This window comes from Taurulus bubalis (assembly GCF_910589615.1).
Source record: "Taurulus bubalis genome assembly, chromosome: 7".
In the NCBI taxonomy this organism is placed as follows: Eukaryota; Metazoa; Chordata; class Actinopteri; order Perciformes; family Cottidae; genus Taurulus; species Taurulus bubalis.
This window is the reverse complement of record NC_136595.1, coordinates 26,249,405-26,276,628: the sequence shown is the minus strand read 5'-3', so window position 1 is coordinate 26,276,628 and position 27,224 is coordinate 26,249,405. Positions and strand designations below refer to the sequence as shown.

Below are 27,224 nucleotides of genomic sequence, written 5' to 3'. Positions count from 1 at the left end.
GGAAAAGGTTCATGTAAAAGGTTAAATAAGACTTATAATGTAGTGTTAATGACAGTGAAGAACAATGTATATTTATGTGTTTTATTTATTTATTTATTTATCGATTTATAGCAAAAGACCAGTTTGAATGTAATGCTGTACAGATAGCTGTGTGTGTGTGTGTGTGTGTGTGTGTGTGTGTGTGTGTGTGTGTGTGTGTGTGTGTGTGTGTGTGTGTTCCACAGATGTCTCTCTAATAAGATATCCCTGCAGAGTTTGAGCCTACAGAGGGTTAAAACGTGACCTAAATGTTCTATTAAGTCGTGGATTACTCGTCTCATCGCCCCGTGAATGGTGTGAAAAACGGTGCACGTACAAATAAACCCACATTAAACCCGTATGTGGAAATGACTTGAATAAGTAAATGGTTGTTTTGCATCTTTTTGTAGTATTGATTCTAGTTTTTGTAGTCATTTAGCATCTCTCTGCAGTGGTTTTGGGTCTTTTTTAGGGTTATTTTGCATCTCTTTGTCAGCGTTTTATTTCTAGTTTTGGTCGTTTTTGCGTCTCTCTGTTGTTTGTCTTGTTTTCTTCTTGGTTATTTTGCATTTCTTTGTAGTCGTATTGATTCTTGTTTGGGTCATTTGTGGTCACCTTTTGTAGTTTATGCTCTTTTTAGTCGTTTTTTTGACTTCCCAACAAGAACTGTGAGAAGAAACTTCAAAAAGAGGCTCTGGGCTGACCACACAGGCCTGTTTGCTCAGACCGCTTATGTTTTATCACCAAAGTCCTGTCATTAACGTCGCTGATCACAGAAAACTAGTGAAGACTTTTTATTTTCATGTTTTCATAACATCCAAAAGCAAGATTCCTCATCATTAAAGTGGATTTAATCACAAGAACCTCCGATCACAATGACATAATAATAAAAATGAATGCATCAGATAATTGCCGGGCTTATATAACAGGAGGTTCTGTGGGTTGCAACGAAGCCTGGGAGTCGGTAATGATGCTAAATGGTCCGCGGGGGTCACAGAGGTCAACGCGGCACCCGTGCATTACTCCGCCGTGCACCCGTCGGTGCTGACGGGGTCGACCACCCTGGAGGCGGTCTCCAAGGCGACGGGTCGTCCATTCAGCCTCACGTTCCTCAAGCAGCCCACAAACGGGGAGGAGGGCCCGGGGCCTCGCCTCTGCTTCCTGCTTCCTGCACGGAGGAAAGGAACAGCACAAATGGGATGGGGGTGGAAAACTCTTCAATATCAGTTTTTTTTTAATCTTTTCTTTTATGTATTTGTTTAACTATTTGCCTATTAAGTATATTTATATCTTTATTTGTTGTGGACTTGCATGTGTGTACATCAGAGGTGTGGACATTAGACTCGACTTTAAAACCAATGACTCGTGACTTCACTTAGACTTTAAAATACTTGATACCTTCTCCCCAAAGATTAGAATGTATGTTATTTAAAAAATGTGTCACAAATCAGTTTATTTCCTGAATCAACTAACTTTGATATTATTATTATTATTATTTCCAGCAAGTCGACACTTAATTCCCACATCTTTTTTTAATGGGATTCAGTCGCACTTTTTTTTAACAGACTTGTTTTAACAAATAAATACACCATGATTATTGTCTATTTAAACCTTATGACTCTGTTGTTGCATTACATTTGGGGAGGAGCGCATTACGGCTTTAACTTTAGGACCTTTACACACCGGGGGCGCTTTCTTTTAGTAATTTGCACGTCCATATATTTTTCCGATCTGTCGTTCTTGTCACGCAGAATACAAATATTACGCAGAAGAAGAAAAAATGTTGATTTTTCTGAGCTTCCGCTTTGCAAAAGGCATCAAACAACCGTGTTATGTGCAAGAGACATTCTGCTAACTGTATGACTCCTTTCAACCTTGATAAAGGCAGAAAAAGAGCAGATCCACTCCTTCTGTTCTTGCCTTTCAGAATAAAAGCACTGAACAGAACTGTTTACCAGAGGGAACTCAAGTTCACTCAGAGCATTTCTCTAAAAGGAAACTCAAATAAATATCTTCCAGTAGTTGAGGCTACTAACAGTTCACCTCAGACAGACTCAACAGGATCCTGCTAGTTTTTCCTCCAGCTCGATTTCATTCGAGGCGTTTGCTTTTCACTTGCAAAACAACGACTTGATCCCCCCTCTGGTATACATTCAATACTTTCTTTTTTGCGTTCGATGGCCTCACCTCCGATGTAGAGGTCATCCAGGGCGGTTGAGCTGGACGGGAAGTGGGCGGCTCTCTGCTCGGACACAGAGTCCACCGCTAGCTCGATAGCGTCGCGTCGTTTGGACACTGGAGGACGGCGGGGTATAAAAGTCACAGCTACAGTCTACTCGCTCAAGAATCAAAGTGTGCGTACAGGAGAGGTCGTATACCTGTGACCAGGTGGAAGTTCCCATCACAGAGGCTTGTGGGAGGAGTCACCGACACACTGACGGCGACGTCACCGTCCTCCACTGTGACGCCCACCTGGTGAAAGATCACGGTTGTTTTAATCATTTATAATACAGTTTCTCTTTGGAAACTCGCTGCCTGTCGGTTCACTTTCAGAAGGGTTCACCTCGGTTTCCATTAAGAACACTTTAAGGCCGGCGTCGTGACCTCGGACGTGGAAGAGAAGACCCGTCAGGCGGTGAGGACGCAGCTCGAAGGCCAACGAGAACTGGGAGCCGACGGGGAAGTAGTTCTCTAGGGCAGAAATATTCTTTGTTAATAATTATTATCATTAAAAAATGTTGTGTGGCGCTGTTAAAAGGTACTCAAAATTCACTTTACGTGGGGAGAAAAGAAACGATAAAAGCAAGAGAGATGACATAACAGTAAGAAACACACTGAACTATCATCACAGGTTAACAGCAGATTTAAATAAATGGGTTTTAAGTGTTTTAAAAGTGGTGACTGATGAAGAATGTCTGACGTGATGAGATCCAGAGGGAGGGGCAGCAGTAAAGTGACTCTATGACACTTTACATACTTCATTGGGGTCAAAATGACCATACAATAGGGGTCAAAATGACCGTACAATAGGGGTCAAAATGACTGTACAATAGGGGTCAAAATGACTGTACAATAGGGGTCAAAATGACTGTACAATAGAGGTCAAAATGACTGTACAATAGGGGTCAAAATGACTGTACAATAGAGGTCAAAATGACTGTACAATATGGGTCAAAATGACTGTACAATAGGGGTCAAAATGACCATACAATAGGGGTCAAAATGACTGTACAATAGGGGTCAAAATGACTGTACAATAGAGGTCAAAATGACCATACAATAGGGGTCAAAATGACCATACAATAGGGGTCAAAATGACTGTACAATAGGGGTCAAAATGACTGTACAATAGGGGTCAAAATGACTGTACAATAGAGGTCAAAATGACTGTACAATAGGGGTCAAAATGACTGTACAATAGGGGTCAAAATGACCATACAATAGGGGTCAAAATGACCGTACAATAGGGGTCAAAATGACCGTACAATAGGGGTCAAAATGACCATACAATAGGGGTCAAAATGACCATACAATAGGGGTCAAAATGACCGTACAATAGGGGTCAAAATGACCATACAATAGGGGTCAAAATGACCATTCAATAGGGGTCAAAATGACCGTACAATAGGGGTCAAAATGACCATACAATAGGGGTCAAAATGACCATTCAATAAGGGTCAAAATGACCATACAATAGGGGTCAAAATGACCATTCAATAGGGGTCAAAATTACTGTACAATAGAGGTCAAAATGACTGTACAATAGGGGTCAAAATTACTGTACAATAGGGGTCAAAATGACCATACAATAGGGGTCAAAATGACTGTACAATAGAGGTCAAAATGACTGTACAATAGAGGTCAAAATGACCATACAATAGGGGTCAAAATGACTGTACAATAGAGGTCAAAATGACTGTACAATAGAGGTCAAAATGACCATACAATAGGGGTCAAAATGACTGTACAATATGGGTCAAAATGACCCCTCCAGACCTATTGTACGGTTATTTTGACCCCAAAGACAATGGGAGGGTTAAATGTCTTCTATGACTTCTTTGCTTGCTGCTCCCACAACCAAATGTCCCGTTGGGGATGAATAAAGTATACATCCTATCCTATCCTAAACTGGTCAAACCTAGGACGACGTGTCCGCCGGTGAAGTGCGTCCCCGTCTCCGGGAGCCCGTGGAAGCAAGGCGACGTTTTGTAGCTCGCCTCCGGTCCCTCGACGACCACCTCGTTCATCTTGAAGCTCCGCACGCAGCCGGTGACGCTGCTCACGGGGACGCCGTGTCTCTGAGGAGGACGGGAGGAGAGAGACGGTCAGCATGGGAACAAGCGAGGGGGAAATATGCCCGAGTGAGGTGGGGCGCAGACCTTTGTGGCTTTGCTTTTGGGATCCGCTCCCAGATAAACAGGGCTGTGCAGCTCTAGAGAGGATCCTTCACTGTTGGCCAGATGTCCGTCAGTCACTCGGATCCCATCGACCAGCAGGTGGAAGCTGCTCTCCTCCACACTGAACTCAACCTGTGACGGAGGTGAAGAAAGACGAAGACTAAAGGACCTCAGACACGTTCGCCTCCTATCACTCTGCAGCCTCCAAGTCATTTAGTTAGTCACTGTATATACTTTACATACACTTTACATACACTGTATATACTTTACATACACTTTACATACACTGTATATACTTTACATACACTTTACATACACTGTATATACTTTACATACACTGTATATACTTTATATACACTTTACATACACTGTATATACTTTACATACACTTTACATACACTGTATATACTTTACATACACTTTACATACACTGTATATACTTTACATACACTGTATATACTTTATATACACTTTACATACACTGTATATACTTTACATACACTGTATATACTTTATATACACTTTACATACATTGTATATACTTTGCATTTTCTTTATTATTTAATTTTCTTTAATTTAATATGTTCTGCTATTTTATTGTATTGTATATATTGAGTATTTTGATACTTAATATTTATATGTTTACTCTGTAATGTTAAACTTAATAATATATATCATAATAATAATTAAATATATTAATATTAATATTATATTAATATATTATATTAATCAAATATATATAATAATATATATAATATATAAATATAAATTTATATAATAAATAAATATATTATATATTATTATATTATATATATTATTATATTTAAATATATATATAATTAAATATATTAATAATATATATCATCATATCTTAATATCTATATCATAGAGAGTTCAATCTCAACGGGTCTCTTACTCCTGGTTCAATAAATATAAAGATAAACTAAAAAATAGGAGAGACACCAAATGACTGCGAATAGGCCCTTTTCACAGCAGCCATTTTGACAAATAAACACAGGTGAGATTGAAAAAGTAAATCGTGGCCCTGGTCCATTAAAGTGGACCGGGGCCCTGAATGAATGACAGACAGACAGACACTAACTAACTAACTTTGACAGGCGTGGCATCAGTAACCTGGAGGGCGGGGCTTATAAAACGGTCACTCACTCGGTGCCAGTTCCCGTCGTCGCTCCTCTGCTTGTGCTGGATGACTCGGTTTCGGCCGAGGGACATCCTGACCTTGCCGTTGGCCACGTAGAGCGCCAGCAGCGGGACGGCTCCTCCTCCGGCCGCGTGGAGGATCAGCCCTCTGGAGGACCGGGTCCTGATGTCGAGGGAGAAGTGAGGCCTGAGACACGAGAGGAGCACAACAGTGACACTGTTCATATGAATGGATGGATGGCTGTTTAAAAAGTAGAAAAAGAATATCCAAGGCCTCTGGGAAAACGATGCCCAAAATTGGTAAAGTATATCTCTGCAACTACAAGGTCTATTTGAATAATCTTAGTTTCATAATAGTGGTGAAACTTGTGAGATTTCTTTAAAGGTGTACGTGTCAGTTGAGGTTGAGTCTAATAACCTAAAAAAAATGGACACGTGTAGAGTGAATACCAGTTTGAGGACGATGCATTTGCAGCACAAAACATCTCTCAAACCTATAAATAAAGTAAATAAATGCTCCAAAGGTAATTTACAGTGTCTTGTTGTAATTCCAGGTGTGTTTATGGCTGCAAACCCCGGCTGGATAAATCGACTTGGACTTTCTGCTTGAATTTAAATGATTTTATTGAAGGATAGCGCCCTTGAGATTTAGCATCTAATTCCCTCTTGAATGAAAATCATAGCGTTTCTGAACTTTCATGATTTCCACATCTTCAGGAATAAACCGGGGTTTTTTTTTTCTTCTTCAATGTTTATATCGAATTACCTGTAATTGAGGTCCTGTTGTGGCAAGGTGTAAGTGAGCCAGCTGGTCTCCTCCGAGAGCCGGTATTCATCCCGCTGTGCTCGCCGCTGTTTACACCGGCTTCCTGCCGGAGCCTGAATCTAACAGACAGCAGAGAAATGACCTTCGTCCTCGTCTTATTATAAAAGCAGTGGTTGAATTATTACACCGCTGTGGAAATAATGGCTTTTTTTGCACTCACAGGTTTGTGTTTGTGGGTCCTATTCAACCCGGGTGCTGGTGGGGTGTCAGGTGGCGGATGGAGACGGCACCGTCCAAGGACTCTGTCTCCCGAGAATGAGCTGAGATCAGCAGGTATGAAGCTCTGTTCAGGCCTACAAGCACATGGAGTCATGTTATTATCGGAGTCGTGTTATTATCGGAGGAAGAGGGATTAGAACAGTTGTGGCTTTAAAAACAATGTTTCTAAACCTCCTTATGTAAAGGTTTGCGATGCAGCCTCTGAATTTCCTTCCTTGCACATTTTGATCCGCTGGTCTGATGTGAGGCGATTGTCCCGGATTCACTTTCACATTATCGATGCTGAGCTCCAACCTGAGGGGAGAAAAATCAAGACGGGTTCAGTAAAGTTTTTTTTAATTGAGATAAAGAAAAGTATATCACACAGATTTCACCCTGTTGGCCTCTTCACTGCAGACAAGTAGTGCCAGCGTCCATCGCTGAACCTTTCATCCGACCTCAAGGTGTAATTATCAGCATTAAATACGACGTAGCCGTCAGCCAGGGACAGCTGGACAGATGTGGAGCCCTGCACAAGATCAGAGGACACGAGAGAGTCTGTGATCTTTTGAGTCTCTTTGAAAGGGACGGTGTGTGAGATCTAGTGCCATCTAGTGGTGAGCTGCAGAATGCAACACATAATTAGGGTTAGGCATCTCTGACGGAGCTACTCTTAATACTCTTTTTCATGAGTAAATGATTGCTTTTTAAAAAACATTCATACATTAGAATGTATTTACATATTAAATAGAACTAAATATGTTTTCCTGTCACTATTTAAAGGATTTAATATCTAACTGGAAACAAAGATAAAATGTAAAATAAATTAAAAATTGATAAAGAATGAAGATCAAAAACATTCATTCCTGCAGCGTGATAATAAATTACACAAAAACATTAATACCATAATTAAAGACCATAAAGCAGAGGATGCTTCAGGGCGGGCTTACTGTGATTGACAGGTCGATACCAGAGCCAAATCCAGTGTCTCTACCTCCCTCCTCCTCATTCTAAATATGGTAACTTCCGTTCATCGGATGGGTGACGTCACCCACTCCTTATATACAGTCTGTGGGTGCAACATGGCCGACTCCACTTATGTCGAACTACTCCGTTTCTGTCAAGGATGTTTCTTTTTAAAGCTGGATTTGCAGGGTTTTACCTGAGAGCTGCTTTTGAGAAGAGCGCCATGCCGGTCTGAGCTCCTGAAGCCCAGAGAGATTCTGATTGGCTGATCACTCCAGGAATCAACCGACAGAGCTGAGGACAACGTCGCCGATCGAACGCCCTGCGCCAGAAAACACACCAGTGTGGGGTTTTATTCTCAGGGTTCAGTCCTACGAAGCAGCCGATGAATCCGTCTCTTCTTTACCAGCAGCGAGACCGGACATCCGTCGCTGACGGCGATCGTCCGGTTGTACTCGACGATCTCGCCGTCTGCCGTCAGTCGTTCCACGCATCCTCTCAGCGGCGGGGCAGCGATGTCGTGGCTGAGATTCAAAAGACGGGAACATTTTAGACACGGAAAGGGCTCCTCTGAAGGAGCTGAAGCTGCCAATGCTGCTCGAAGGCTGTTTGGTTACCGCTCTCGGAGCTGCGCCGGGAGACCCCCGATGTAGTAACTGGCGTAGGTCGTGGGATCGTGACCCGTGGAGATCTGATCCGGTCCGTATTGCAAAACGAAGCGGTCTGCGATGGCGATTGCAAAGTGTTTGTCCTGAGACGGGACGAGATTTTAGTTTAGGACTGGAAGAAGAACGTGAATTCAGAAAGATTGCACAGCTTTATGTCTGTCCTGTACTACCGGGTCCACTAGTCTGTTGCAGGACACATTCTGACCTTTTCGTGGCTCAAAATCTGACATCCATAGAAATGTTTGGTCTCATTTTGGACTGGAGCATCTGCACGATATGAGATGATATATGTTGAATATGTTACCTTTGCAGCCATCTTGACTTTGATTAGACAGTTGTGCAGTCGCTGGGCGTTAAACGGGCGATTTAGAAGCGACCCAATGACGCCAAACGCAAAGGGATCGCGTTTTGCACGTGTACGTAGAAAGCAATGCTAAAAAATTAAAAGTTTAAACTGGAGCGAGAACTTCATGTGACGATCTGATTGGTCCAAACTCTATTTAGAAAACAAGCATTTAAAAACGTTTTTCCTGGTTTGTCAGACGTGACAAAGCAAGAATTCAGACTTTTTACAAATCAGTTATTCCGGCGTCCTTTTTTTGCAATTAAATCACAGCAAGAAATCTGTTTATTTTGAGTTCGGACTGCTGAAGTAAAGCAGCCGAAGTGTAGTTTTCTAGATGCAGTGATCTCGGTAATAAAGTATTATTCCTCTTACAAACAGAGACACTCTTTCATCGCTCTGAGCTCGGAGCTCTCGGCCTGCCTGCCGTCCTTGCAGCACCAGGAAGCCGCTCTCCACGAACACGCAGAAAAAAGACTCCTACGGCAGATAAAACACAAAAGCATGTTGTACATTATGTTTAGTACCATGTGTAGCCGTGCACGACGTTGATATTCTCTTTTCGTAGTTATGTGTTTAAAAAAACGTCGTACTTCGTTTCCGATGTAGAACAGCAACGCGTTTGTCTCTCGGCTGGTCGTGTGAAACTTGAACAGCCGTCTCTTCATCTTGTGCGGCTCCTTTGTGAACGCCATGCGGTAACCCGTTCCCTCGTAGTAACCAGACACCTCCGACTGGGGAATCCTGGACAAATGAAGAAGGATTTAATCGGGTTTCGACCCAACAAACCAATGCAAACAATGTAAAAACTTAAAACCTTCTTAACGCTTACTTCACCGCCGGCTGCTTTGTATCCATATTGGCCGCTCGCTTGTAGTCGAACAGGCAAACGGGATTGTCGTTTATGGAGGAGAGTTTCATTGCTCCTCTGTATTTGGGGTAATGCAGCTCCACTGGAGGCTACAGGAAGCAAAAGACACACATCGTCCATGATCATGTCTGGCCCAGATCCTCTAATGAAAGTTCAGTGGATGGTGGAGAACTTCTTCACGTTGTTCTGGACATTTAGCTACTTAACTACAATTATGTATTCGATCTTGTGACTTTATAGCTTTTATCACTTGTAAATGACAAGAATATCATGAGGTAGTGAGTCAAAATGATGACAACATAGCAGGCGGCAACCTCCGGTTCTGAAAGTCGATGCCGAATTGTCTTGAAACCTGCATTCTCTCTAATGTCCACCAGAGGGCGACTCCACTGTTTGTATAGAAGTCCATGCTTCATGTGTTAAAGCTGCATTCTATCTACTGACCACCAGGGGGCGACTCCTCTGGTTGTATAGAAGTATATGCGTTATGTGTTAAAGCTGCATTCTCTCCCCTGACCACCAGGGGGCAACTCCTGTGGTTGTATAGAAGTCCATGCTTCATGTGTTGAAGCTGCATTCTCTCTCCTGACCACCAGGGGGTGACTCCTCTGGTTGTATAGAAGTATATGCGTCATGTGTTAAAGCTGCATCCTCTCTCCTGACCACCAGGGGGCAACTCCTCTGGTTGTATAGAAGTCCATGCTTCATGTGTTAAACCTGCATTCTCTCTCCTGACCACCAGGGGGTGACTCCTCTGCCCCTTAGGGTCCATTTAGAGTCAAACAGACCATAAAGCAGGGTATGCTTCAGGGCGGGGCTACAAGGTGATTGAGTACAACGTTGTCCGTGTTTTTGTCTTACAACTTTTACTCTTTCTCAGTGTGTTTTTATGTTCATAAAAGTAACACATCAATTACCTAAAAAAATATTTCTTCAGCGTTCTGTTGTATCTATCACTTCTGGTTGCAAAGAAACAAGATGGCGACGGCCAAAATGCTCTGCAAAGCTATCGACCGCAAGCCGCAAGATGGGTGACGTCACAGGGACTACCTCCACTTCTCAAATAAGTCTATGCTCGCTTAATTACAACTTAGATCGTACAGGAAGTCATAAGTTTGACTGAATTCTTAGATGTTAAGCCAAAAGTATGAGAAACTAAATCAAATTATGAGATATTAAGTCAAGATTAAGACTTTGCAATTCCCACTGGGTGCCAATTCGTTACCGTAAAGTCCTCCGGATAGCCGCCCACGTAGAAGACGACGCTGTCTGGATCCAGTTCCAGGGCGCCGCTCGTCGTGTCGGGAAGGTTGCGTTTCGGAGCGAGGCTGACCGGCGTCCGCGAGGTGAAGCTGCGCGTGACGTTGACTTCGGCATCTTGGTAAACTCTGCAGGAAATGTGGACACGCGGAAATAATGTGTTCACGACAACGTGGTGGAGGAGGGAGATTGAAGATCAGTGTTCGCTTTCTAAACTTCTTGTTGTCATGACGTATACCTTCGGAAGATAACTCTGTCAAAGTGTGAGGAGTTCACATTGGAGGTTGTTTTTATGTGGCTGGTTTCCACTTCATGGGCAACTCCCCCCAACTTGTAGACACAAACCAACACACTGCTTCTGATGGCCATCCCAATGAAGTCTCCGGAAGCCTACAAATGAAATAACGTGACAACTAAGATCGCGACAGTGTACCTTTTCTGCATAAAGATGCATCTTTCTATATTTTTAGAATGGGAGACGCACTCACATCCTTGTTGCCCAGGTAGAAAACAAAGAAGCTGGCGTCTCTTCGTTTGCTCCGGCGTCGCGTTTGGCTGAAGTCGCCCTCGGGCGGATCGTTCTGGTGGCGATTGAGGAGCAGATCGACGGCCGTAAACGCTTTGACGTCTTCGAGGTTTCTCGGAGGTCGAAGCTCGACGTGCCCTCTTCCGTCGAAAGTCGTGGCAACTGACATCTGTGAGGAAAAACAGTCTAGGTTGAAATTATTAGTAAATTGATGATGATTTATTTACCTGCCATAATAGGTTTGGCCACTTGGGGGCAGTGGAAACGAGCTTTCAACCTCACGTGTTGGCGAACAGCTGTTTTTGTTTCTGTCCATCTGATGCAAGTCCAATATTCTCTCTCTTTTTAGCTGTGTTTTGGTCTCTATACCAACTACTGTGGATAAAGCTCATTAGCAGCTCGATGCCCCACTACATTTACCAGCAGTTACCATTTTACACAGAAAACGACTGAACAAGGGCCATTGAGAGAAATTACCACGTATGATTATGATTGGTCACTTGCACGATAAAGGGTTAATTTGAGCTCACAGGTGTGTTTTCATAAAGAGAGACAGTACCACAGACCAGCCTATCTCCCAAAAAGGCCTCAAGTAGTTTCCTCCACCTCAAACGTTTTCCAGGACCTTTCAGTTGACCAACTAAATATACGATGGCGTCCTCCAAGTCAGCGTAACGGCAACGGTAAAATCCACCAGCTCTCAAAAATCCTCGATAATTACCTTTTACTATCAATATTTCCTTGCAAAGCAGGTGTTGTCAACATGTCTTTAACTCATCCCCGAGCTTAACCAAAGCTTCATTAAAGAGTCTCGATCCAGAACAACCAAGGACAAGTGCCTGACGCAGGTGGTGGCTGTAATGAATGCGAAAATGTATGTAATTATTCAATTTGTGCCTAAACAACAATTACATTTAATTGAAGGCACAAATTAGTAAACTGTGCGCACAAATCAAAACATTGAGACGATTAAATCAAATTGAGGGAACAAATTAGATTAAAAATAGACGTAAATTTGCTGAAAATAGCAGCCTGTTGTGTCAGAACACGTTACTATGTGAGGGGGGAGAGAGAAGCAGCTCAGTAAAGTTATTTCAAAGTCGGGGGATGGGTTCATCACTACAAACAGTGGCGTAGTGGCCTGATTTCATCATTATACCCCTGAATTATGCTCCACAAAAAGGTTTCTCCTGACTCAACAGCTCTCAAAACTCTTAAAAAATGTATTGCACCAAGCTTTAAATCAAAACTGGCAGGCAATGAACAATAATACTTCACCCTTTTAACAAAGTTTCTTGTCTCCTCGATCACGTCCTTGATTCTCCTGATGCTTTCTGTCATGTTGCCACTAGGGGGCATCTTCCCACTGAGAGCCTCAACTTTTGTGATTTTGCCTCTCAACACTGCAAGAGTTGCGCTCAAGTTCTTCACTGAAGAGACACAGAGAACAGACAAGACAACATGATCACTTTCCAGCTGCAAGATGACGTTTAAATGTCGTGTTAAATACTCACCCGTCCGCTCCGCGTCGACCAACAACGCGTCGTCTACATTCCCGCCGACGGCGGCCGAAGCTTTCCTCTCCACGTCCCGGCTGATGTTCCTCAGCCTCTCTGTGATGTCACTGACCGTGGCGTTGGAGGCCGAGGCCGCCGCCTTCGCAGACACTATCAGGACGCCCGTGTCGTCTGAAATCAGATGCCGTAATCGACCGTGAGACAAAGAATTGAGTGCAACCCGTTTTCTCGCCGAGCGATCAAACCCACCTCCGCCCATCTTTCCGAGGTCGTCGCCGACGGTCGAGATGTCCATTCGTAGGGTTTCTCCTTTCCCTCTCTGCTTCTTCACGCGATCTTTGGAGGCGTTCGCCGCGCGTGACAGAACTGTTTCAAAAGAAATACAAAACAATATTTCACTTTTTTCACATTCTTAATTAATATCGTGTGTCTGACGTGATGCAGACGCTGCTGTTTCTCGCACCTGTGAGGTCACTTTGAGTCTCATGGGCTTCTGTGAGTAAATTAGTGGAATTATCTTTGAATCCGGCAACCCTGTTGACCAGACCTCCCGCCGTCACATCCTAGTTGATAGAATAAGAATCATGTGATATAAGATATGATGGTGTTTTAGGGTTACGTTACTCATAGCACCTGGGTTGCCTTGAGGACTTCATCAGCAGCCTCTCTGGACTGATTCGCTGCCGTCGCTGCCTTTTCCACGGCGTTCGTGATTCTGCTATCGGCTCCTTTACCCGGCAGGCTGAGCAGGTTGGTGCTGCTGCTCGCATTATGAAGCATTCTGCAGTAACATATGGCAATAATATGGTGGCATGCAGTAGCTTAACTAATGGCACACGACCATTAAGTGCTTTTATACGACTCTTGGTCGAGAAATTCAGTTTTAAACGGATTAAACAGAAACATAAAAAAAAATGATTTAAATGATCCTCCGCTTCACACTCACTGTTGAAGTTCTGCCGCCGCTCTGCCGAGCTCCTCTTTCTGCTCCTCAGCTTTGGTTACGATTTCCATCTTTGCCGTTATTTGTAAAATGTGGTTTTGCTTCTTGAAGAGTTCGGTCTTGGCTCCGTCGAGTTGAGCCGCTTGCTTCTCAAACCCCTGAAATGTACGCAATGAATTGAGTGATGGGTACCGATGATACCAAGCGTTTCAAATTGCATACGATACCGAGACATTTTGTTACAATTCTACGATACCGACTGTGTTTTTTTCAAAATAATAGTCTTTTTTTATTTTTGTACCACCTATACTATATACCGGCTGTTAATAATACATACAAAAAAAATGAGTTAAACTAAATACAGTTTGCAATATAAATCCAGTGTTTCACATAAACTTGTTTTGTTGGAAGATTTTACTATAGCAGAGACTTATGTTGTGCCTATATACCTTTATAACGGTATTACATTAATAACATTGGGCTGTCTGCACCAAGATGGCGACAACTTTATTCCCCTCCAAAAAAAGACAGTCAATTTTTTCCCTTTTTCTCTTCTTCCGTTCAAGCCTTCACAATAAAAGCCCCGGACACAGACACAGGAAACTTGAAGTAACTTTGAGCCTCCGCTGACACGTGTGTTGCTGTTTCTTTGCACTTTATTGTGACAACTAGTGTGTCCTGCCCGCTTACCTTTTTAATTTCCTCAAGCCTCAAATAGACATCGGTGATGTTCCTCAGCAGACCTTCGGTCATCTCCGTCAGGGGAAGGAGAGATCTTTGCTCTCGCTCCAGCTGAGTTTGAAGATGCTGGCAAATGGCGACAAAAAAGAGGTGACGCAAAACCTTGTACAGAGGAGTGAGCGGTATGGGACGACCTCCAGCTGAGTTTTACTTCACCTCCAGGTGTTGGAGGGCCGTCCGGCCCTTCAGGTTCAGGCCCCGCGTCCGGTCCACTCTGTCCTCTGCGTCTGACAGCAGCTCGGCCGCCGCCATCAGAGAAGAGGCCGACGCCATGAGAGAGTCTGCCGTCTGTCTCGTTACCGCCCGGTTGGTTTCCACAGGATGTGCTGTGTTGTTCCTGATGATGTCCAACACTGAGGACAACACACAGACTGTTACATTTTATCTTCGTTGCCATTTCTTTCATTCTGTCGTGTCTTTTGTTCGTCCAAATAAATATAAACACATAAATGTAGCCTTTTCTTTAAGACCCAGATCGTAGCACTTAGGTGGAACTATTAGCAGGAAGGGAGTTCTACTGACCCCCAGGGGGTGACTGCTCTGGTTGTATAGAAGTCTATGCTTCATGTGTTAAAGTTGCATTCTCTCTACTGACCACCAGAGGGCGACTCTTCTGGTTGTATAGAAGTCTATACTTCATGCGTTCAAGCTGCATTCTCTCTCCTGGCCACCAGTGGGTGACTCCTCTGGTTGTATAGAAGTCTATGCTTCATGTGTTAAAGCTGCATTCTCTCTCCTGGCCACCAGAGGGCGACTCTTCTGGTTGTATAGAAGTCTATACTTCATGTGTTAAAGCTGCATTCTCTCTCCTGGCCACCAGGGGGCGACTCCTCCGGTTGTATAGAAGTCTATGATTCATGTGTTAAAGCTGCATTCTCTCTTCTGACCACCAGGGGGTCGAAATCTGAGAGTTCAAAATCTAAGTTGTTTTCTTTTTAAATGATTCTCTTTTTAAATCCAGGACATTTAAGCGCTGGGTAGAAGGTTAAAAATAAGCCGTTTTGTCTTTTAATCTAGAAGATAAGTGTTGGTAAAGTTGCAGCTTTAAAAGTCAGCGGCTCCTTCACTTCCCTGTGGAGTGAACGTTTGCGTCAGAGCGACGAGCGAACACCAGGTGTTCTACTCACAGACAAGAACATGAAACTCTGTGCCAGAAAGTAACAAATGAACATTTAAATCTCACATTTGTGTGCGTCCTCCTGCTGTCTGCCAGCTCCGTCTCTCTGAGCGCTGCAGCCTCCCTCTCTCATGTCCTGCAGGCCGCTCCTCACCTCCTCCAGCATCTCTGCTTCGGTGTCGTCAGAGGGAGCGACCGGCACCTCAATCTGCCGCCTGATCAAATCTGTAAAGACCACAATAATTGATACGTCCGTGGCTCACTTTGACTCGTCATTCAGTCTCTCTCTTGACAATTCGACATATAATATAGTATTATTAACGGATGTACCCTGTATTGGTGTGAGGAGAGCCTCAGCTTCAGAGAGGACGTCCTCCGCCTTTGACGTTGTTCCATTCACATTCTGGGAGAACTTCTCCAGATCTGATTCAGTTTTAAGTGTCTGGAAAGTTGATAACGACTTGTTTAGACTCTTCACTAATTGATTCATATATCGCAGCAAGGTTAAGATGTGTCATGGTGCATTGCTCTATTATGAAACAACCTCCTGCAGTGTGAAAACAATATTTCCCTCCAGGTACCTTTTCAGTCAGTTGACTGACGTCACCTCTGACCACTTCCACATCTGCCTCCAGCTGTTCAACCTCTGGGTCCAGGTGTCTCACAGCAGCGCTGAGCCTCCCAACCAGGATCTACAAAAACAGAGGAGGAGGTGAGGAGAACGTCTGAATATGGAGAAACGTTGTTGTGTGATAAGAATGGAGCAGAAGTTGGGATCATTTTTAGGCAAGCTCTTTATTGGAAATGTTTCTTTAAAGGGCCAGTGTGTAGAATTTGAACGTGAGGACCTCACATTTAGTATGACATCTCACAAAAACGTATTCCTCTTTTTTGGACGGGTGTCAGTTCCTGCAGGTCTTCCTAAAATATACTAAAATAACCACAGAAGTGTCGTTACTTAAGTACGGAAGTTACGTGACGAATAAATCAACGTTAACTTCTCATTTTTACGTATTTATCTACGTATTGCATTAATTTTTTCGCAGGTATAGCTATAAACGCTTGCATGAGGAATGCCGAAGTATTTGGGGGTTCTGTCACCAAAAATGGAGTGTAATATTCACAACAGTTATCGTATAATCAACTGAAACTAAGATTTGTTGTGTTGTAGTTAGCGTAGCATGATCGCTTCATATCGTATCAGGAGTGAGCGGAAAAGACATTTAGTTGGTTGCAATCTGCACCAAATCCTCCGCACTGCCCCTTTAAAGGACAGTTTAACAGTTTTACTTTAACCTAAACGCAGAGAAACCGAAAACCTGCATCCACTGCACCTCGCTTCCAGAGACGTCGGCCTCCAGCTGGTTCAGTCTGGAGAGTGAAACCGAACCATTGGCGACGTTCTGCAGCTGCCGTCCCAGCCGAGCCAGGACGTCGGCCATCTTTTCCGAGTCGACCAGTAAGGCGATGGGACAGCGGTCGCATTCTGTCAGCAGATACAGGCAGAGGATTAAAAGCTATAAGACAATTTATGTCAAAATGAATCTTCAACCCAAACCCACCAGTGAACACAGCTGTTACCAGATGTGCTGCACTGGTTATTAAAGTGGATGAAGGCCGGTGTATTATAGTTATGAGCAGCTCGACTCTGCAACTTTGAACTTAACCTTTTTTTTTTTTTTTCATTTGTCCAATGTTAAAAGTCTACTATGCAGGATTTTCTTTTAAAAATAATGTGTAGCCTCCTACAAAGGTTATCCCTCTCATTTATCCCGTATGACCCACTAGAAGTGTGTGGCAGTGTCATTATCTACAACCTGTAAGCGGCAATTATTGCGTAGTATACCTTTAAATCACCTACCCCTTCAAAACATAGTCATTATAAGAAATTGTAATAATTACACATATAAGGAACACTGGTGGTTTTGACTTTCTGTTTAACTGAAAGACAATTCTATCAAACTTTTATATTCGTATGTATTCCTGTGAAAATGTATAATTACCTCCAGTCAGAGGATCACAAATGTTGAAGCCCTCTTTGCATTTGCAGGGCGTGCAGCTGCCTCCGTGCACCGCTGGATTGCCGTAGTAACCGAATGAACATCTTAAAGAGAGAAGAAACAAGAGGGTCAATGACTGTATTGTCAGTCCTACATGCTACTATAAGTCATGGGCCTTGTGTTCAGCGGTGGACAATGGGGATAAGGATGCAACATTTTACTACATCATTTACAATCTTGAGATGTAAAGTAAACGATGTGTTGTCTTGTGTTTGGAAATGTTTGACTTCTCAGTCCAGTCGACAAAATGTTGGCATTGTACGTTTCTGCAAACCCCAAAAACGTTGAACGTGGATGTTTTTGCATTCAGTTACATAAATGTGTATTGAGCGATCGTCATTGAAAGTTATGTTGTCGGAAAGTTACGTGTTACAATAACGAGTAGAACCACCGACTTTCACCCAGGAGACCATTGTTTGAGTCCTGTGTAAAACCAAAAGTAAGTGTTGACTTTACGGTTGTTGCATTGCGTAACAGTATAACAAAGCCCGCTGCGGGCTGCTGTTAGTCACGTTGTTGCATCACGTTGTTGCATCACGTTGTTGCATCACGTTGTTGCGTCACGTTGTTGCATCACGTTGTTGCATCACGTTCTTGCATCACGTTGTTGCATCACGTTGTTGCATCACGTTGTTACGTCACGTTGACGCGTCACATTGGCATTGTTGCGACGTGTTGTTGCGTCACATTGGCATTGTTGTGTCGTGTTGTTGCGTCACATTTGCATTGTTGCGACACATTGTTGCGACACATTGTTGCGACACATTGTTGCGTTGTTGCGTCACATTGGCATTGTTGCGACACATTGTTGCGACACATTGTTGCGACACGTTGTTGCGTTGCGTTGTTGCGTCACATTGGCATTGTTGCGATGCGTTGTTGCGTTGCGTTGTTGGTTGCATTGTTGGTTGCATTGCGTTGTTGCGTCATGTTGTTGCATTGTGTTGTAGTATTGCATTGTAGTATTGCATTGTTGCATTGCGTTGGTGCGTCGCGTTGTTGCGTCGTGTTGTTGCATTGCATTGTTGCGTCGCATTGTTGTGTCACATTGTTGCATCACATTATTGCGTTGGTGCCTCGCGTTGTTGCGTTGTTGCGTCGTGTTGTTGCATTGCATTGTTGCGTCGCATTGTTGTCTCACATTGTTGCATCACATTATTGCGTTGGTGCCTCGCGTTGTTGCGTTGTTGCGTCGTGTTGTTGCGTCGTGTTGTTGCATCGCGTTGTTGCATCGCGTTGTTGCATCGCGTTGTTGCGTCGCGTTGTTGCGTCGCGTTGTTGCGTCGCGTTGTCCCGTTGTGTTGTTGTTCCATCGCAATGTTGCACTCCGTGGCATTGTAAGTTTCTGCACGATACAAGGCTGATATAAAACATACTTATGAAATGTTTATTTTTGGGGATGGGTTTCAACATATCCTGAGGCAAGCGTACAATGCCTCAAATTCTGACAACTGGGTTGCACTTCTTGAGTCGCACACACACCTCTCACATCGCGCTCCACTGTAACCACGGTGACACAAACATTCCATCAGCCCGGAGCCGACGTCCAGACAGGCCAGATGAATTCATGCGGATGCAGAGCAGTTGAGCTGAAGATAATTTAAAAAAAAGATACTGACTTGTTCCGCGTTAACGGGCATGGACAGGCCCGGCAGGTCCTGGTGGCTGCGTTTCCATAGTAACCCTCTTTACACCGCTCACAGCGATGCCCGGCGGTGTCAAACTGACAGTTCTGAGGTCAGTTAGCATACGAACGAACACCTTATTTTGGCCCACAAATACCACAAACCCTTTTAAAGAGTGCTGTAAATCAGCAACTGTGTGTGTGTGTGTGTGTGTGTGTGTGTGTGTGTGTGTGTGTGTGTGTGTGTGTGTGTGTGTGTGTGTGTGAGAGTGTGTGTGTGTGTGTGTGCGTGGTTGTCCGTGCGTATGCGTGTGTGTGTGTGCGTGTGTGTGCGCGGTTGTGCGTGCGTGTGTGTGCGTGTGTGTGTGTGTGTGTGTGTGCGTGTGTGTGTGTGCGTGTGTGTGTGTGTGTGTGCGTGTGTGTGTGTATGCGTGTGTGTGCGCGGTTGTGCGTGCGCATGCGTGTGTGTGATTGTGCATGCGTGCATGTGTGTGCGTGTGTGCGTGCGTGCGTATGCGTGCGTATGCGTGTGTATGTGTGTGTGCGTGTGTGTATGCGTGTGTGTGCACGGTTGTGCGTGCGTATGCGTGTGTGTGTGTGATTGTGCGTGCGTGCATGTGTGTGCGTGTGTGCATATGCATGTGTGTGTGTGCGCGTGTGTGTGTGCGTGTGTGTGTGTGTGCATGTGTGTGCTTGCGTGCGTATGCGTGTGTATGTGTGTGTGTGAGTGCGTGTGTGTATGCGTGTGTGTGCGCGGTTGTGCGTGCGTATGCATGTGTGTGCGCGATTGTGCGTGAGTGTGTGTGTGTGGGGGGGGTGTTTGTGTGGGTGTGGGTGTGCATGGTTGTGCGTGCGTGTGTGTGTGTGTGTGTGTGTTGGTGTGTGTGTGTGTGTGTGTGTGTAAAACCAACCACACAGTTCCCTGTTAGCTGATCACACTCGTTGGAGAGTCCGCTGCAGCCGCACGGCACACACTGACCCCGGTCCGGTCCGGCCCGCTGTCTGTAGGACCCCGAGCTGCACTCCTGTGTCGACACACACACCGACACACACATCGACACGCACACATCGACACACACAGCCCAACAGCCGTGAGACAATCAACACGAGCGAACAGTCCGACCCTCCGACCCGCTCAGGAGAAACACATTATCACTGAGTGCTCACGCTGCAAAGTGATTAACGGCAACAACATGTGGATTTAATGATTTTAATTACACACGGTGTCACTGAGGAGATGCAATATCGAGTTGTCAAACCAGTGTGTGACATGGAGACGGAAAGGAACACGCACATTATGAAACAAAGAGCTCCCGGGCACAGACATGCAACAGGTGCTTTTGTGTCTCTTCGTGGTTATTGTGTGTCTCTGTGATTGTGTCTCTGTAGTTATTTTGTGTCTCTTTGTTTTTGTTGTGTGTTTCTTTGTGATTGTGTTGCGTTTCTGTAGTCATTTTGTGTCTCTTTGTGGTTGTTTTGTGTATCTTTCTAGCTATCTATTGTATCTTTGTCGTCATTTGGTGTATCTTTCTAGTTATTTTTGTGTCTCTGTGATTGTATCTCTGTAGTCATTTTGTGTCTCTTTGTGTCTCTTTGTTGTTGTTTTGTGTATCTTTGTAGTTATCTATTGTATCTTTGTAGTCATTTTATGTCCCTGTAGTTATTGTGTGTCTCTTTGTGGTTGTTTTGTGTCTCTTTGTCGTTATCTATTGTATCGTTGTCGTCATTTGGAGTCTCTTTGTAGTTATTGTGTGTTTCTTTGTGATTGTGTTGTGTCTCTGGAGTCATTTTGTGTCTCTTTGTGTCTCTTTGTGGTTGTTTTGTGTCTCTTTGTAGTTATTGTGTGTTTCTTTGTGATTGTGTTGTGTCTCTGTAGTCATTTTGTGTCTCTTTGTGTCTCTTTGTGGTTGTTTTGTGTCTCTTTGTAGTTATTGTGTGTTTCTTTGTGATTGTGTTGTGTCTCTGTAGTCATTTTGTGTCTCTTTTTCGTAATTTCTTGTTTATTTGTAGTAATTTTGTGTATCTTTCTAGTTGTTTTGTGTCTCTTTGTAGTTATTTATTGTATCTTGGTAGTCATTTGGTGTCTGTTCGTAGTTATTGTGTGTTTCTTTGTGATTGTGTTGTGTCTCTGTAGTCATGTTGTGTCTCTTTGTGGTTGTTTTGTTCCCTGTCAATGTTTTACTAGTATATATATTATGATGTTTCTGGATTAATATTACCAATGCATTAATGTGTATGTTGTATGTTTGTTTGCACGCCTCTACAAATAAAATAGCCTGTTTTCAGCTTTGTGACGATGCATTTTCCAGCTGATCCAAGAGGAGTTTTAAAGTTTATTTTGCTGAAGAAGTGGGAGGAGTTTCTCAACACATAAAGGAAACACTACATCCTTCAGTTTATCACAAATATTCAACATCTACACATCTGGAGATACGAGGTTTTAACTGGACAGGAAGGGGATGAAAAACTGTAATCTAAAAAGTAACTAAAGCTCTCAGACAAATGTAAGAAGTACAAATATATACCTGAGATGTATTACAGTTAAAAAGTACAATATTTATCTCTCAGATTTAGTGGAGGAGAAGTAGAGAAGCATAAAATGGAAATACACAAGGAAAGTACAAATGCATTTAAGTACAATACTTGAGTAAATGTACTTAGTTATTTTTCCAACACTGAAGAGAGTGAATTTTTAAAATACACATATTCAAGATGCCATAAATATATTAATTTTTATTTCCTGAGATATAATGAGATAAATGTCTCATAGTGATAATGGATGTATACACTGACTTAATTCACTTTTGAAGGAACATTTTAACGTGGAGCAATAAATGAGTCCTCGACATTGTTTTGCAACGTATTCTTCTTACTGACAGAAAAAAAAAGCGGGAAACAAATTGATAAAAACCCTTAACGACGCGCTCATTACCTGGGTGACGGCGCCTGCTGTCTGGTTGCTGGAGGAAGGATCACAGAACTTCTTCTGCGTCTTCTGGTGGATCGGACTTTGTCTGTCATGCTCATACTTTGAGTGCGTCTCAGTGGAGCTACAACCCGGAGCGAAGCAAAGCAAAAACCACCAAAGCAAAGACATATTCCACTGCATTATGAGCCGTTCCGTCAGCCATATGAGTCTAGTGGTGATAAGCCCCTCCCCCCAATAAACACCTGCAACAGGTGAACCTTGGAGCTTTTTACGTGGGACGCATGAAGAAAGGCTAATGAGTGTAGCATAAAGGTAGGCTCAAGGTTCAGCGGGGTGTGGCTGAACAAAAGTACTCAAAGTACAATAGTACCTCTGAGATGTAGAGGAGTATAAAGTACAATATATACCTCTGAGCTGTAGAGGAGTAAAAGTACAATATGTACCTTTGAGCTGTAGAGGAGTAAAAGTACAATATGTACCTTTGAGATGTAGTACAGTAAAAAGTACAATATTTACCTCTTAGATGTAGTATAGTAAAAAGTACAATATTTACCTCTTAGATGTAGATAAGTATAATGTACAATATGTACCTCTTAGACATAGTATAGTAAAACGTACAATATGTACCTCTTAGATGTAGATAAGTATAATGTACAATATGTACCTCTGAGATGTAGATAAGTATAATGTACAATATGTACCTCTGAGATGTAGTACCGTAAAAAGTACAATATGTACCTCTTAGATGTAGATAAGTATAATGTACAATATGTACCTCTGCGATGTAGTACAGTAAAAAGTACAACATTTACCTCTAAGATGTAGTACAGTAAAAAGTACAACATTTACCTCTAAGATGTAGTACAGTAAAAAGTACAATATGTACCTCTAAGATGTAGTACAGTAAAAAGTACAATATGTACCTCTGAGATTGAAGAATGCAGATCAAGTGACAAATATACACTTCAGAGAAAAAAAACTTTATTATGAGTCACTTTGTATATATTCAGTTGAGCCAGTAAGTAAGTGATACAATATTGTTTATAATAGTACACTTTGCATTAGTTCTGTCTCAAACACTGAGGCCTCTCATCCCCTTCTAGATATATAACATGTTCTACAAGTACACACAGTATATATATACAAATATATACCAAAGTTTTGCAGTCTGGAGAAATAACAAGACATTTCCAAATCACGCAGTAATATGTTTTATACAGCAAATGTACAAACATTTGCTTAAATTAGGCACCATTAGGTTAAACGTTGTTGTGTCAGGTTGATTATTAAGATTAAGACAATAATGTTTTCTCTAGATAGATAAACGACGCGTTATCTTTTTCTCGTTTCCTGATCATGAATCTGAACATTGGATGAAGCCAAGTTTAAAATTCTTGTTTCATTTTGTTGGAATGTTGGATATCTCTTTGTATTACCCCACGAATCAGAAAATGCTTTCAATATAATGCAATAAAATGTATATAAATGAGGTTATGAATGGGTTGTGAACAAACCCCTCTGCATGAACCCTCAGAATATATGTAGGACTGAAAGAGTAAAGTTATGTAAATGAGGTTATGAATGTGTTGTTAACAAACCCCTCTGCGTAAAACCCTCAAAATATATGTAGGAATGAAAGAGTACCGTAAAGGTCGGGTTACAAGCCGCTACTACCTTCGGTCAGTGTCCCCGTTAGCTCCCCTCTGTAGCCAGCTAGCGCTCCAGCTAGTGCTCCAGCTAGTGCTCCTGCTAGCGCTCCTGCTAGCTCCCCGACAACCACCAAAGGTAGCGGGACCAGCCCCGGCTCGACAACCGACGTGGGCAGAGGGACACGGGCAGTAGCAGTAGCAGCAGGGAGCTAGCAGCAGGGAGCTAGCAGCAGCGGTACTAGCGCTGCTGCTAGCTTGCTACAGCGGGGACACCCACCGGAGGTAGAAGCGGCTTGTAACCCGACTTTTACGGTAAAGTTTGGTGATGTAAGAGCTGCTGAAGTGGAGATTTCTGGATCAGAGTCTGAGAACAAACTCATGGAGAGAAAACGTCCTTTAAAGAGAAGTTTAGTTACATGACATCATGATGAAGACTCTACAGGTGAAGAGGGTCAACACATGAACTCATAGGTATCACCATGAAACTTCACCACTTCATCACTCGCATTAAGAGGAGGATTTATTGTGTTACAAGTTTTATGAAATGTTGTGTTTAAATATGCAAATGAGGCATTATGTAATGGGCACTCTGGGTGAATTTAGGAGAAATCTACTGATGCAAAGAGAAAAAGTAATAAAATGTTTTTTTTCCTCTTGTCTGAAAGACGACGTGTTATGGAAGATAAATAGACCAACATTTAAAAATTGAACAGTGCATGAAAAGTAGCACCAGTGTTGCAAATACACAAATTGCATTTTTTTGTCATAGATAACATTTTAAGAAGGTTAATTGTATCTCTGGTTGGTGTGTGTGTGTGTGTGTGTGTGTGTGTGTGTGTGTGCGTGTGTATGTGTGTGTGTGTGTGTGCTACGTCCCTGAGAGCAGCAGTGTGTTCACTGTAAAAGGTCCAGAAGAGAACAAAACATCTACAGGAGGCTCAGCCGGTAACACAGGCAGTAGAAGCAACAAAGCATTCCTCAGGATCAGAGGACCGGGTACAAGGCGTAGCTCGCGATGCCACAAGTGTTCCTGCCGTCTCGGACCATTCGCATGTAGCCGCCTTCGCCCCAACTGCTTCCCCAACTAAGAGGAGAAGAAACAAAGAATAATAGAAGATTTAGTGTTTGACAAAATCAACCTATGTTGTTGTTGTTGTTGTTTTCCTGACCTGTTCTTGATGATCCAGTAGTCTTGGCCTCCGTCAGAGCCGTAGCCGACCAGCAGCACCGCGTGACTCAGATTGTTGGGGTTGCAGATTGGCTCGTCGTATATTCCTGCAAAGACAACGTCGACGTCTTGTCACCTTTTTGTGGATTCATGCTCAAAATTAATTTGGAGTCGTGTTTACGTCCATGTTCACTTTTAGCTCTGTTTTGGTCTCCAGCAACTCCTATTAGCTTCTAAATGCTACAAAGACAGATAATCAGGCTTTACTGCTGTCTGCCCGCTGTTTAGTGCCGGTGTTGGAAGTATTTTAATTTTAACATCCACTAAATACTTAATATAGAAATGTCACCATCATTGAGTTGATGGCATAAAAAAAAGAAAAGGGGTTGTCACTTTGATTGACACCTTTTACAAAGACATAGTAATTTGACTCCAATGTTAGCATGAAAATATTGATTTACCATTGATTAAAAATATATATTTTATGGAATAAATCTAATATCACAATATTTTGTCCAATTACTTAAATATCAATATTATAGTGTTTACTTTTGGTGATATTTACACAATGAGAATGTCTCAGAAATAATCATCAATAATCTAGATATCATGACTATGTGGGTTAAAGAAAATTATAGAACAGCTAGAACAGGCTGGGAATGCGGCCTTTAAAACCAGGAACAGACATCGCTTTCCAAAATTTTAGTTGATCTCATATCACAATATTCAAGACAAATTCCTTGTATGTGAAACATACCTGGCAATAAATGGTTCTGATTCTGATATATATAGTATAGAGTCAGCAATGCACGACTAACCTGAGCTGTAGAACAGGAAGCTCGAGTGATCTGCATCAATGGCGACTGTGATTGGACCGATGGTTGCCACGGCGTCGGCCAGGGCCTGCTCGTCTCCTTTGGGGATGAACCTGTAGTCCTTGATGTGGGCCACCGCCTGCCTGCTGTCGTAGTAGCAGGGCTGGGTGTCCTGTTGAGGGGCAAAACGGCAGTGGGGGACACGGAATAAATAACAATAATGATCATATTGGAGGCGGAGCCAGCGGGTCGAGCCTCACCACCGAGCTGTACGGGTAGGTGCTGGTGGACTGCAGCCCGTTCTGGACCACGTAGTCGTAGGCGTTGGCCATCCAGGCGCCGTTGCAGCCGTAGGTGCCGTAGGACCGGGAGCAGTCCACCAGGTTCTGCTCACTCAGAGACACCAGCTGACCCGTCTTCTTGTAGATCTGACCCTCGATGGCTCCCGTGGTGCTGAAGGCCCAGCACGAGCCACAGAAACCCTGAAACGTGCATTTAAACAAGCAGCAGATTTAAAGGCGCTCATGTTTCTGGATCAAATAAAAACCCCGAATGGATTCACAGACGTCTTACCTGGTCTTTCACCTCGGTGACATAACCCATGTTCCTGTAGTCCACAATGTAGGCATTGAGCTTCTTGGCGTTGGTGCGCAGCCTTCGGGCCGGGACCGTCTTCCCTCTCTTCACGAATTGGGAGTCTATCACGGCGCCCTGCAGAACCTGGTACTCTCGTTGCGTCTGCAGAGCGGGAAGACGGTTTCACAATAATGAATGTTGGTGAGTGCAATGTTCTCACACGCCGGTCATTGCTATACCCTTTGAAAAGTAATGCACTTTAATTTGTATGTAACCCGTGTGTAAATCACGTAGTCATGAGCATTTGTTGCTGGACATTTTGTAAGAAAACGCACGAAGAAAATAACAAAATAAATTTTTGTAACATTTTATACAAAAGGACACATTGAGTAAGCATTTCAAATGTAGTCTATTCACAAATGATCAGTTGGTAAACGGCATGCAATCTTTATGTTCACTTAAAGCTACTTGAGGAACTTTCATGTAGTGTTGGTTCTGGCGCCCCCTGTGGACTAAAGTGGTAGTGACTCTGAGTGGAGAGGAACACACTTCTCCTTACCAGGTCTCCATATTTGTTCATGGCCATCGTGAACGGCCTCCTCCCCATGAAAAACCCTTCATTGTTGTCTTCAATCATCTGATTGTTCTCCTCCCAGATGCTCCTCCTTTGCATGTCGTCCTGCAGGGAAAACCACAGAGAGACTCAGAAGCGGATCGGAGGACTCTCTGTCGGTTCTGGAGACATGGAGTCGGCCTCACCAGGTCTTCGTAGGCCACGCCGTGGATGCTCTTCCAGATCTCCCACTCCGTCGCGGCCACCTCGTCTGACTCCGAGGCCACGTGCCGCGGGC

General features: G+C 43.3%; 2 protein-coding genes across 2 annotated transcripts in view; both read right to left on the bottom strand.

Moving 5' to 3' along the window:
* Positions 1–1,037: 1,037 nt before the first annotated feature.
* lama3 (laminin, alpha 3) lies at positions 1,038–22,766 on the bottom strand (the record flags this gene model as incomplete). The annotated part of the gene is made up of 34 exons (XM_079220849.1): positions 1,038–1,186; positions 2,206–2,313; positions 2,397–2,490; positions 2,582–2,709; positions 4,157–4,316; positions 4,398–4,547; positions 5,583–5,763; positions 6,996–7,129; positions 7,763–7,888; positions 7,973–8,090; positions 8,184–8,317; positions 8,953–9,057; positions 9,171–9,321; positions 9,410–9,537; positions 10,674–10,836; positions 10,947–11,098; positions 11,197–11,403; positions 12,513–12,664; positions 12,749–12,922; positions 13,001–13,117; positions 13,215–13,314; positions 13,385–13,532; positions 13,698–13,852; positions 14,385–14,501; positions 14,592–14,788; positions 15,619–15,777; positions 15,883–15,994; positions 16,134–16,244; positions 16,872–17,038; positions 17,556–17,656; positions 19,232–19,344; positions 20,148–20,261; positions 22,169–22,286; positions 22,756–22,766. 34 exons carry the CDS (start codon positions 22,764–22,766, stop codon positions 1,038–1,040), a joined length of 4,554 nt encoding a protein of 1,517 aa, XP_079076975.1.
* Positions 22,767–24,798: 2,032 nt separating this feature from the next.
* cts12 (cathepsin 12) overlaps positions 24,799–27,224 on the bottom strand; it is a gene marked incomplete at both ends in the record, with an annotated part of 3,147 nt that continues 721 nt past the window's right edge. The window contains 7 exons of the mRNA XM_079220848.1: positions 24,799–24,898; positions 24,984–25,089; positions 25,801–25,969; positions 26,058–26,279; positions 26,371–26,535; positions 26,933–27,052; positions 27,133–27,224. The exon at positions 27,133–27,224 is cut by the window's right edge and continues 54 nt beyond it. Coding sequence (XP_079076974.1) covers positions 24,799–24,898; positions 24,984–25,089; positions 25,801–25,969; positions 26,058–26,279; positions 26,371–26,535; positions 26,933–27,052; positions 27,133–27,224 — 974 coding nt within the window. The remainder of the gene's footprint in view (positions 24,899–24,983; positions 25,090–25,800; positions 25,970–26,057; positions 26,280–26,370; positions 26,536–26,932; positions 27,053–27,132) is intronic.